Genomic DNA, 12,689 nt, shown 5'->3' with positions numbered 1-12,689 from the left:
TAGTCGACACCTCCACAAGAATTTCTAACAGAATCAAAAGTTCAGCATGCCCAATTCTGAGTGCTTAATATTCCCTGTATACCAGCTCCTTCTCAACCCATATTAAATGACAGCACCTCCACTCTTCCAGTTGCTCAGGGCAAAGTCAGTATCACCCATCCCACATCAATAAATCCTGATGGCTTTATCTTAAATCAGGGTTTCTCAACCTGGGCACTGTTGAGATTCTTTGGGCCTGATAATTCTTTGTTGTAGAAGACTGCTCTGTGCATTTTAGAATGTTTATCAGCATCCCTGGATTTTACTCAACACACATCAGTAGCACCCCCAGTTTTGACAACCAGAAATGTCTCCGGGCATTGCCAAATGTCCCCAGCAGGGCAAAATCACCCTTGGTTGATAACTGTGGCCTTAAATATAATATAGCCAAGATTCAACTCCTTCTCCGCACCTCCACTGCCATGGCCTTGGTTCAAGCTATCACCATGGCTCTTCCCTTTAATTCTGCAGTAGCCTCCTACCTCGTCTCCTTGCCCTGCTCTTCTCAGCCAGCCACCCACAAGGATCCTCTTCAAATCTTATTGAAAAGAAAGTCAATAAGAAAGTCAGCTTATGTCACCACCCTCTCAAAACCCTCCCATGTCTTTCTATCTCACATAGAGTAAAAGACAAAATCTTATTCTGACCTATGAGGACATACCCCATGTGGACCCCGTTACCCGTCTCACCTGAGCTCCCATCACCCTCCCCATGTTCACTCTGCTCCTGCATGCTGGCCTCCCCACATGTCCTCAAGTATGCCTCCCACACTCCTGCCTAAGGTCCTTTGTCCTTCTTGTTCCCACCATCTGGGATGTTCTTCTTCACCTTGATATATCTACGGCTGGCTCCCTCACTTCCCTCAGGTCTTTACTCAGATTCACTTCCTCAGGCAGCTCATGGACAACCTCCTTAAGCTTTTAGTCTCCCCGCTCCCACTGCATATCCCTCCTCCTGGCCTCATCTTTCCTTCTTACCACTCGCCCTCATCTAGCATACTCTATTTAACTACTGATCATGTTTATTGCCCTCTTTATGAGGACCGAGGATTTGCCTATTTTATTCTCAATCAATTTATCTCATGTACTTGTAACAATGCTTGACACACAGTAAGGACTCAATAAGTATTACTAGAAATAAGTGAACCTCTTAGAACCAAAACTGAGGAATTTTTTAAGAGAGCACAATTTACTGTGGGATCAGAGACCATAATCTATTCATCTCTACAAAGCAGGCAGGCATGAATAGTTTTATATTGAAACTTAAAACCGCAAACAACATTGTCCCTTATCTGATACTGTTGCTGACGTGATCCTTCTTTCTTGACACAGCTAACAGAGTGCCTGACACCAATATAGATTATAGGATCTCATCACAATAATGATAGGCATTCAACAGCCTTGACAGATCAATGACCTTGCAGCCTACAACTCAGCAGACTCTCCCTCAGTATGGAAATCCTAAAAAACATAATACACTCACTTATTATTCATCAATCCATTGTTTTTCCAAAGCCAGGACTCACTTAGAAATGCCTGTAATTTGGATGAGGTTGACTAACATCGGACCTACCGATTTGGGGTGTGGGGGTGGGGAACAATAGACACCAGCAAAAGAGTAAAGTGGTTGACACAGCAATCAAAACCCAGAGAATGGTTTCTAGGTTTCTAAAATAAAGTATAGTTATCTGGGTCTCCATGGAAATCTGTTCAAATTCCAAATTACACTGGACCTGAGTCCTTGGATTTGATAACATACCCTAAAAATACAGCTAATTTCAACTGCAATACAGTGTTAAAAATCAAAATGAAATACACTAAACTCATCCGTAAATAGGTAACAGATTCTAAGATGTTGATGTTGTCTTCGAAGGTTATAAACTAGAATTTTTCCAGGGATGTAACTCCTTAAATCAATTTATTATTGCTTACCTTTAAAATAATACTGCATTCATGTCAGCATTATTTATAATAGCAAAAAAACTAGAAACCACTGAAATGCCAAGCAATAGAGGAAGAGAAGATAAAGCAACAGGAAAACTAGATAAATTTATTAAATGAAAATGCTAAAGAATACTATGCAATCATTAAAAGATGAGGTTGGCATATGTGCATTAATATGTAATATTCATCAATATATCATTATATGATCAAAGATAGTTGCAGAAAGCAGTGCAGAGTATGATTCCACTTATATGAAACATGTGTGTATACATACATGCATATATGGAAGAATTAAATATTTTCAGGTGCACCATTCTCCATCCTGCTTCCTGCTCAAGAGGTTTACCCAAATGGATATATCCATGGGCTCCCCTGCCTTGTGGTTTTTGGTTGAATTCATCCAATGGGAGGCCTGGCAGATCTGAAAGCTGGAGGAAAGTGAGGTGGAGCCCTTCATTCCCCTGGCCTCCTTCCTATTTTGCTGCAGGTTGGCTGTATCCCTTTAAAAGCCACAGCATTTGTCAAGCACCTCTCCAGATTCTGGGAACCACTCTTTCTCCTGGTCCCTACATACCCAGAAGTTGTAGAGGCTCCCAACTGATACAGTTCAGGGTCACTGCACAATCCCTTGTTCCTGTCCTTACACACTGCTCACACTTGCCTACTTTTGTAAATGTCCTTCTATGAAACTCTTCTCAACTGCCAACTTCGCATGTGCTGTTTCTTTCTTAACAACCTAATTAATGACTATAGTTATATGTGTATCTTCTGTGTGATTCATACACATAAACATGCATAAATGTGTACTTACATGTACAAGGAAATTTTCTGAAGGATACAAAAGAGATTGGAAAGGGATACATTGGAGCTTTTGTTCTTAATTTTGTACCTTTTAGATTTCTTTCACTTTTAAAATGTCAGTCATACATAAGTAATCTGCTTTGAAAGCAAAACCAAATAGGAAAAAATCATATTGTTACCTTTTTGATGGCACTGTAAGGAGGGAAAGAAGTAATGAATACCAGGAGAAGTGACAGTAGTGACTTATATGTTCATTTTAAACAATGTGTTATGTATGATGAAAAGGATCCTCACTTCTGAAACTTAAGTTTGACAGTTACCAAAAAAATTCATCCACTGTAGAGTTTGTTTTTACCATCTTGTTCCAATGACCTACTTTTAGAAAAGCATGCTTATTTTAAAACTTGCTTCAAAATAACCCCATTTTCTTAACACATCTCATTCGTTTTTCAAATTTGCCACTTTCCATTTTAATCATATATTTTTTAAAACTTTTGACAGTAGTCATAAAAATGTGCATATTTTGATTTGATCAAATGTTCGTCTTTTGTGATTAAAACAAAATAACCCCATTCCCAGAAAGGAAATACTGACTTTCAGGACTATTTCCAAAGCTGCCTAAAACTACTCTGAGGGAAAAAAATGCAAATCAGTAATGAAGTATTGGAGCCCACAATTAAATTAATTTATAGGGGCTTTAATGCAATTAAATTTCATCCAGACTGTATCTCTAATGGTGGCTGTTTTGTTTTTTTTTTTACTTAATAGACTTTAAAGCAAAATTCACTTTCATTTTTGCAAAATTATTTAAATATTACAAACATCACTTTTATACATATTTCCATGGTGACACAATACATTTGAAGTCTATTTAATTTACAGATGATGAGGCCAAAATGAAAACTCTTTGAGGACCATAGATCTTCTATAACATCACATTTTCCAGTTCCAAGATATTAAGTATATAAGTTATCAGTATTTGAAAGAATGGAGTCTTGAGAAAGCAATAAATATTTTAAATGATCTGATTGTGAAACTTAAAGAAAATTAAAATCCAGAGCAAGGAAAAGCATCAGTAATACAAAGAGCTAAGATGTTTAGGGTTCATAATTTAAGTTAATAAATTATTAGGCTCTGAAATTAAATTTAAAAGATCTTTTTCGCAGCCAAATTAAGGAAATATTTAGAGATGAACATAAGTTATATTCCAGCCCCAACTTTCAACTCAAATTATTCATATACATAAAGGATAATGCATGAGGTAGCTAAGAATCTCAAAATACATTAACGTGACTTTACAGTCACAACTAATGAGCAAAGCTGTTAGGATAATTTTTCATGCTCTCAAACCTAGACATAGAAGATCTATGCTGGAAAGCATTTAATAATAAATAGCTAACTAGTTTAAACCCTGAAAGAGACATGCAAAACTGGTCCAAAGCGTTCTTAGCTGAGAATATCAGCTAAATTCAGATGTCATTTTTGCTACAAATGTGCTGCACACTGGTGAAATATTTGACAAAGGAGAAGTAGATGTAACTATGGAAATCATAACTTTAATTGACAACAACAGGAAAATTCAGAAGGACAACAAGCATCATGGATGGAGAAGACAATTATGCCGGAGTAAAAATCAAATATAAGCTGCAGAATTTAAAAAAAGAGTCTATTTTTCCTCTCTGGATATTTCCCACTACTTTAGAAAGAAGAAGAAGAAGAAGGATGGAAAGAATATTCTTCTTGTTAATGAAAATAGGACAAAGGAACAGCCAGGACATTCCTACCTGGTTTCCAGATGAACTGATTATCCTTTTTGCCTTCCAAATGAGCTGCATGGGACAGCAAGAGAGAAAGCAATAGAAAGAGCTTCCTCATGCTCCTCCATACCCAGCAAGTGACTGTTAGGTTGCTCTTTGGAAACATGCTTCAGATTTTTCAGCCTCTTGACTTGCCTATTCCTAAAAGAGAAAAAGAAAAATCAGGTAAGTTTCTTCCATAAAGAAAAGATAAAAACTCATTTTGACTGCTAGAACCTTTATTATGATGGTATTGCAAATTTTTCATTAGCATGAAGATAGTACATATAATATCAACCCTGTGGGAAAAGCTACAAAAAGCAAATCCACATTCTGTTTTTACCATGTTTTGTATTATTTTTTGTAGTGAAGTGTATTCATGAATGAAATCTACCACTGGATGATAAAACTAGTTATTTCCCCAATTGCTTTTTATTTTATACTTTTGGTAAAAAAAAGATCAATGTAACGTGATAATATTATCATGGATTCTCACAGGATCCAAAGTAGTTACTTGATTCCCATAGTAGCTCTAAAAAGAAAAGAAACAAAAGCCTGAGGTGGTTAACTCATGTTTATACTTTTGGTAAGAAAATAAGCTTTAACTGTACACATTATTAAAAGAAAGTAGTAAATATATGTTATGTTAAATGTTAAATATATACCTTTTATTTCTCTGAAATAAAATCAGGTAAGTTTCTTCTGTACAAAAAATCAAGTAAGTTTCTTCTGTACAGAAATGATAAAAACTGACTTTGACTGCTAGAACGTTTATTATGATGGTATTGCAAATTTTCTATTGCCATGAAGATAGTCTTTATAATATTAACATTTGAAGGTCAGCAGTTAATTAGCCAAGTTTTCAATCCTCACCCACTGAAGGCCTCATCAATTCTATGGACTCCACAGTCCCTGTGTCGGTATATTTTATTCTTAAAAGCAGGGTTGGCAGATACCTTGTATATTCCCTCCCTTCTACTCAGACAAAGTCCATGAGGAGTTCATGATTTGGAGAAAGAGATACGCATACACAACAAGTCCAAAGCAGGGCAAGGGATGCTCTAACAGTAGTATTAAGAAAGTGGGATGGAAAGACTGAGGACAAGGCAATTAGTTCCTCTGTGCTGTGCGACAAAGAGAGGAGAGCCTCACACAAGATAATATTTGAGAAGAGCCTAAGGAAACATAAGGACTTGAAGGAGTCGGGAAGGGCATCTCAGGCAGAGAAAACAACAAGGCGTTGAAATGCGTTTTGTGCTTGGGGACTGGTGATTAGGCTGGTGGTTGCTGTGAAGGACACAAAGAAGAGGGAGGAATAGACTAAGATGAGATTTAAAACATAGGTTGGGAACCAAATTGTAAAGAGCTGTGAATGGCATATGAGGGATTTGGGCTTCATGCTGTAAATAGTAACAAGAATCATAGAAGAGCAAATGATTTTTAAATAACTAGAATCAGTGTGCAAAATGGATTACTAGTAGACAATGGTAGAGAAATTGAGGGCAGTTAGAAAATTAGTGAAACAGTAGTCCAGGCAAGTACTGGTGAATGAAATGATCAAGGATCAGCAGAGACTTGAGAAGTCATAGAAATTGCTTCTGGATTTAAACGATCTGGTTAACAACTGGATGTGCTACATAAGAGGAAGATGATGAAAAAGGATAGAAAGACTGCAAACTTAGATGCCTGAACTGATGGGATCCCTTTACCAAAAACAGGAAACAGGAAGAGGGGCACATTTGAGAACATGCTTTACTTTAGAATAGAATAGATTAAGTCTGATGAGGCTACCAGATATCCATGTACAGTTTTCCAAAAGATAATAAGAAAACTGTAGTGGAGTGAAGGAGATCTAAAATAACTTACCACAATATATGTATTATGAAAAATAAAAAGATATAGATATTGGAGAGTAAAAAGATTGAACAGTAAAAAGGGGATCTGAAGGGTAGAAGTTATTGCCCCTAAATATATACCCACACAATTACTACAAGTGGGTGGCAAATCTGACTATGAGCTTCCTAGTGGCCAAGGAAAAGAAATAGCTTGTTATAATTTCTGTTCTTTTACATTTGCTGAGGAGTGATTTACTTCCAACTATGTGGTCAATGTTGGAATAAGTGTGGTGTGGTGCTGAGAAGAATGTATATTCTGTTGATTTGAGGTGGAGAGTTCTGTAGATGTCTATTAGGTCTGCTTGGTGCAGAGCTGAGTTCAAGTCCTGGATATCCTTGTTAACTTTCTGTCTCGTTGATCTGTCTAATGTTGACAGTGGGGTGTTATAGTTTCCCATTATTATTGTGTGGTAGTCTAAGTCTCTTTGTAGGTTTCTAAGGGCTTGCTTTATGAATCTGGGTGCTCCTATATTGGGTGCATATATATTTAGAATAGTTAGCTCTTCTTGTTGAATTGATCCCTTTACCATTATGTAATGGCCTTCTTTGTCTCTTTTGAACTTTGTTGGTTTAAAGTCTATTTTATCAGAGACTAGGATTGCAACCCCTGCCTTTTTTTGTTTCCATTTGCTTGGTAGATCTTCCTCCATCCCTTTATTTTGAGCCTATGTGTGTCTCTGCACATGAAATGGGTTTCCTGAATACAGCACACTGATGGGTCTCCATTCAAAATTGCTTCAAAGAGAATAAAATACCTAGGAATCCAACTTACAAGGGACGTGAAGGACCTCTTCAAGGAGACCTACAAACCACTGCTCAACAAAATAAAAGAGGACACAAACAAATGGAAGAACATTCCATGCTCATGGGTAGGAAGAATCAATATCGTGAAAATGGCCATACTGCCCAAGGTAATTTACAGATTCAATGCCATCCCCATCAAGCTACCAATGACTTTCTTCACAGAATTGGAAAAAACTACTTTAACGTTCATGTGGAACCAAAAAAGAGCACACATTGCCAAGTCAATCCTAAGCCAAAAAAACAAAGCTGGAGGCATCACGCTATCTGACTTCAAACTATACTACAAGGCTACAGTAACCAAAACAGCATGGTACTGGTACCAAAACAGAGAAATAGACCAATGGAACAGAACAGAGCCCTCAGAAATAATGCCACACATCTACAACTATTTGATCTTTGACAAACCTGACAAAAACAAGAAATGGGGAAAGGATTCCCTATTTAATAAATGGTGCTGGGAAAACTGGCTAGCCATATGCAGAAAGCTGAAACTGGATCCCTTCCTTACACCTTATACAAAAATTAATTCAAGATGGATTAAAGATTTAAATGTTAGACCTAAAACCATAAAAACCCCAGAAGAAAACCCAGGCAATACCATTCAGGACATAGGCATGGGCAAGGACTTCATGTCTAAAACACCAAAAGTAATGGCAACAAAAGCCAAAATTGACAAATGGGATCTAATTAAACTAAAGAGCTGCTGCACAGCAAAAGAAACTACCACCAGAGCAAACAGGCAACCTACAGAATGGGAGAAAATTTTTGCAATCTACTCATCTGACAAAGGGCTAACATCCAGAATCTACAATGAACTCAAACAAATTTACAAGAAAAAAACAAACAACCCCATTAACAAGTGGGCGAAGGATATGAACAGACACTTCTCAAAAGAAGACATTTATGCAGCCAAGAGACATGAAAAAATGCTCACCATCACTGGCCATCAGAGAAATGCAAATCAAAACCACAATGAGATACCATCTCACACCAGTTAGAATGGCAATCATTAAAAGGTCAGGAAACAACAGGTGCTGGAGAGGATGTGGAGAAATAGGAACACTTTTATACTGTTGGTGGGACTGTAAACTAGTTCAACCATTGTGGAAGTCAGTGTGGCGATTCCTCAAGGATCTAGAACTAGAAATACCATTTGACCCAGCCATCCCATTACTGGATATATACCCAAAGGATTATAAGTCATGCTGCTATAAAGACACATGCAAACGTATGTTTATTGTGGCACTATTCACAATAGCAAAGACTTGGAACCAACCCAAATGTCCATCAGTGATAGACTGGATTAAGAGAATGTGGCACATATACACCATGGAATACTATGCAGCCATAAAAAATGATAAGTTCATGTCCTTTGTAGGGACATGGATGAAGCTGGAAACCATCATTCTCAGCAAACTATTGCAAGGACAAAAAACCAAACACCGCATGTTCTCATTCATAGGTGGGAATTGAACAATGAGAACACTTGGACACAGGAGGGAGAACATCACACACTGGGACCTGTTGTGGGGTGGGGGGAGGGGGGAAGGATAGCATTAGGAGATATACCTAATGTAAATGACGAGTTAATGGGTGCAGCACACCATCATGGCACATGTATACATATGTAACAAACCTGCACATTGTGCACATGTACCCTAACACTTAAAGTATAATTAAAAAAAAAGAAAAGAAAAGAAATGGCTATTGCAGTCTATGATCCTCATGTGTATAGGATTAAATTATACCACCCTATCCACAGTTTTTGCCTTCTTTTTTTCCCCCCCAGGAAAAGACATTGCCCTGCTCCCAAGCACTGTTGGGATTTATATCAGGAGTCCTTATAAATACAGGTGGTATGCTGGGCCATGTGCTGAACACATTACTTCATCAAATAAAACAGCAAGTTGTCTGTAGTGGAGTCTCGTGGCATTCCTAGAACACTCCAAGGGTATGGTAGCAAAGTACAAATCAGTAAAAATTATTCTACAAGGAGTCAAGCAATGAAGTTCCAGTACACAGCTCTCTGACAGCCTGCCTCAATCCAGGGATGAGAAGTAAAAAGCAACCAAAACTTTTCTTCAAATTTCTACACTGCATACCATATTGAGAAGAGCAAAAGTGGAGTGCTCCAGCTGAAAGATGGTAAAGCTCCGTTGCTTGAATGGTTTTTTTCTCCAAGAGTGGCCTGTTAGATGATTTCATGAAACTTTTGCGGCGTTACTAGACACAATTCTAAAACTTCTGGCCTAGAGAACTGAATTGGCCACATTTCCTTAGAGCAAACATCCAAGAATATGATTTGTCACAACTGTGCTTTTGCTAAAAATTAGGCAAAATGGCTACTAAATTATAGTTTATTCTAAGGCAATTACTAGCTTACATGGTATTTTTGTGTGAAGCTGAAAAAGGTAGTCCCCCTCCTCAAGTAAAAATATTTTTAAGTTAGTATACTATTACAAAACCTGAATTGTTCTGACCAAGAGTCCTTTTCTGGAACCCTAGTGGACAGCAGCCCAGGCTCTATGCACATACAGGCGCACTGGAACCCATCTGCACATGTGAAGATTCACAGACGCACACATCACCATCAGGGAGCACACTCTACACGCTCCCTTCCTCCCCCTCTCCAGAAGAGGAGACAGTGCCACAGTCAGAACTGCAGCTACAGCAGAGCTGGAGAAGAGCCTCAGAGACCCCAGAGCATGTTAGGGGACAGACTGCAGCCACAAACACATGTGTTTACCCATCAGTGCCTGCTCTGCTTAGTGTACAAGTTTCAGCTGTGGGTTCATACAGGCAGGAGCTCCCCATTCCAGCTAGAAGCCCTGGAATCTCAGCTCCTGCCCTGATGCTCCCAGGTAAGGTGGCATCTGTCTATGATATGAATTGTGGCCCAATAGATGAGACATTTTTATGCACATACACACACATACACTAGATTATGGATATTTCACACTTATAATGTAAGTTCACATGCTTTAAGAAGCAACACAACAAAGAATGGACTGGAAATTATATCATGATATTTAAAGACTGCCTAAGTCTTTTGTCTCAATAGATGTTCACTCCACTTCTACGGAATGGTGGACTGAAGCCAGGCTATTATATTCTCCAGACACATACACACCACACCACACAAATGGGTGGTTAATTCTGCATAATACAGATTTGATACAAAGATTTTAGTCTGGACATTTTTCAGAAGACATCATTGCCAATTATATATGCCATTGAGGCAGTTGAAAAAAACCTAAATATTGCCCTCATAAAACAATATAACTTCCTGGTGAATCCTAAAAAGCAAATTAGTTTAAAAATATACCCCTGGGAAAGCAAATGAGTGGTCTTCTATATATAATGATAGATCAAAGTCAATGCCATGTCAGAGAGCTTTTGATAAAGATGATGACTGTGTTTGGCAGTGGTTGTTCCTAAGCTATTATTTCCAAAGTTAATAAAGTAATAGCTAGCAGGACCAGTTCTACACAGAGGCTACTTTTTTTCATGAAACAAAATCACCAGGGTATACAAGATGACTTTGTCCATTCTCACTAATGGCCATTCAGCATATCTGAAAATATATTCAGATCACTACCATGTAAACTAAAGAGAAGGAGGGCCAAAAGCATATCTTCTCTACTCCAAATGGCTGTAGGTGGGAAGCTAAAAAGCGATTGAAAGGATTATGAGTTCCAATGAGATAGCACATGAGCCAGAATGATTGGCCAAGGAGTCATATGGAAAGATGTTGAATTTTGCATCAATCTTTGAATTTTAATTCCAAAGAAAGCCACATTAATATTGTCTTAGCACAGTTTGCTATGAGCCTTGGTTTTCTCTTAGGCTTCCTCAGCAGTCTAGAACCCTGTATTAACTCTGCAAAGTGACCTAACTCCTTTAAGGTGCCTTCTGTGATTACCCAAGCCAGGACCTAACAGCAGAAGATCCGGATAGAGTGGCTTGGAGAACCTACGGGGCTCCTGTGGTCCCCATAATCTCCTGGCTATCACTAACAAGGCCTAGTGCCAATAAGAAACCAAAAACTGATCTTGACCAAAACAATCTGGAATACAGATCTTACACAATGATTAAAAGAATTTCAATTTTGGACTTTTACTCCTAAAAATACGTGCTGCATGCTTTCTACTGAGCTGATGGAAAGTGCAGAATGGATTTATTTATTTATTTATTTATTTATTGACAGTCTCACTCTGTCACTCAGGCTGGAGTGCAGTGGCACGATCTCGGCTCACTGTAGCCTCCTCCTCCCAGGTTCAAACAATTCTCGTGTCTCAGCCTCCCGAGCAGCTGGGTCTACAGGCGCCCACCACCACGTCTGGCTAATTTTTGTATTTTTAGTAGAGACAGAGTTTCACCATTTTGGCCAGCCTGGTCTCAAACTCCTGGCCTCAGGTGATCAGCCTGCCATGGCCTCCCAATGTGCTGGGATTACAGACGTGAGCCACTGTGCCCAGCCCAGAATGGAGTTTGAACACAGGTGTGTCCTACTCCACTGAACCACACTGCCTCTCTTCCTGAAATGCCTGGAATTCCCATTAAATTATTCCTTGGAAAATATTGGGAGTCATTTTTGTATCTGTAACTTGGGAAGCTACACAAGAGTTCACCATAAACAAAATGAGAGGACAAGAAACAATCAGAGATTCCACTCCTCTGTTTGTAAAACACAAATGAAAAAAAAAATGCTATGACTATGATTACAAAAATACATTATGTGGGAGACATGTGCTACCCACAATGGCTTGAATAATTTATATCATGAAGGTCGTTGAGTTTCCAAATCTTCTTCTTTACTATATATCTTAGCATCCAAAATGTATTTGCAAGGTTAGCTCTAAACTGATGAATATTAAGAGAAATTAAAAAACACAGTTTCTCCTTTTAGCCTCAGTTTTCTAATCATTGAAAGGCCATTGAGACTATAAAAAAAAGTGCCTCACACTTCATACGCATTTCATTTTCCCTTAAATGTATTCTTACCGTTGAAGCCCTTAAATATTTAAAAGGTGCAACATTTAAAAAAATAAAATAAAGTAAAAATAGTTTCAATTTGCTTTCAGCCTAAAGAAACAGCAATGAGTGGGAGAAAAGGAAACTGTGATTATGTACATCTCCATAGCGCCATCTCATGGTAACTGTGCAGAGAAGATGGCTCAATAAAGATGGCCGATCAACGGGGCTATTGTCTGACTGCAATATTCTGCATCCCACTTTACCTTCCATAATGGCTTTACCATACGTTGCTGTATACAAGACAATGACCTAAACACTTCATTTAATGCTCACCACAGCCCTGCAAAGTAGTTATTCATATTATGCCCCACTTTAGAGATAAGAAAACTGAGGCATGGTCCATCAAGCAACAACCCGAAGTCCCAAAGATAGTC

The 12,689-nt window shown here is 38.3% G+C and overlaps 1 protein-coding gene across 2 annotated transcripts in view; it reads right to left on the bottom strand.

Annotated features, from left to right (window-relative positions):
- THSD7B (thrombospondin type 1 domain containing 7B) overlaps positions 1-12,689 on the bottom strand; it is a 908,985-nt gene that overhangs the window by 786,708 nt on the left and 109,588 nt on the right. For both annotated transcript variants that reach the window (XM_054679008.1, XM_009443389.3), the window contains exon 2: positions 4,568-4,741. In XM_054679008.1, coding sequence (XP_054534983.1) covers positions 4,568-4,706 — 139 coding nt within the window. In that variant the 5' untranslated portion in view covers positions 4,707-4,741. The remainder of the gene's footprint in view (positions 1-4,567; positions 4,742-12,689) is intronic.

This window comes from Pan troglodytes, chromosome 13 (assembly GCF_028858775.2).
Source record: "Pan troglodytes isolate AG18354 chromosome 13, NHGRI_mPanTro3-v2.0_pri, whole genome shotgun sequence".
NCBI lineage: Eukaryota > Metazoa > Chordata > Mammalia > Primates > Hominidae > Pan > Pan troglodytes.
The sequence above is the reverse complement of the archived record's forward strand: the minus strand, read 5'-3'. Positions and strand labels throughout refer to the sequence as shown.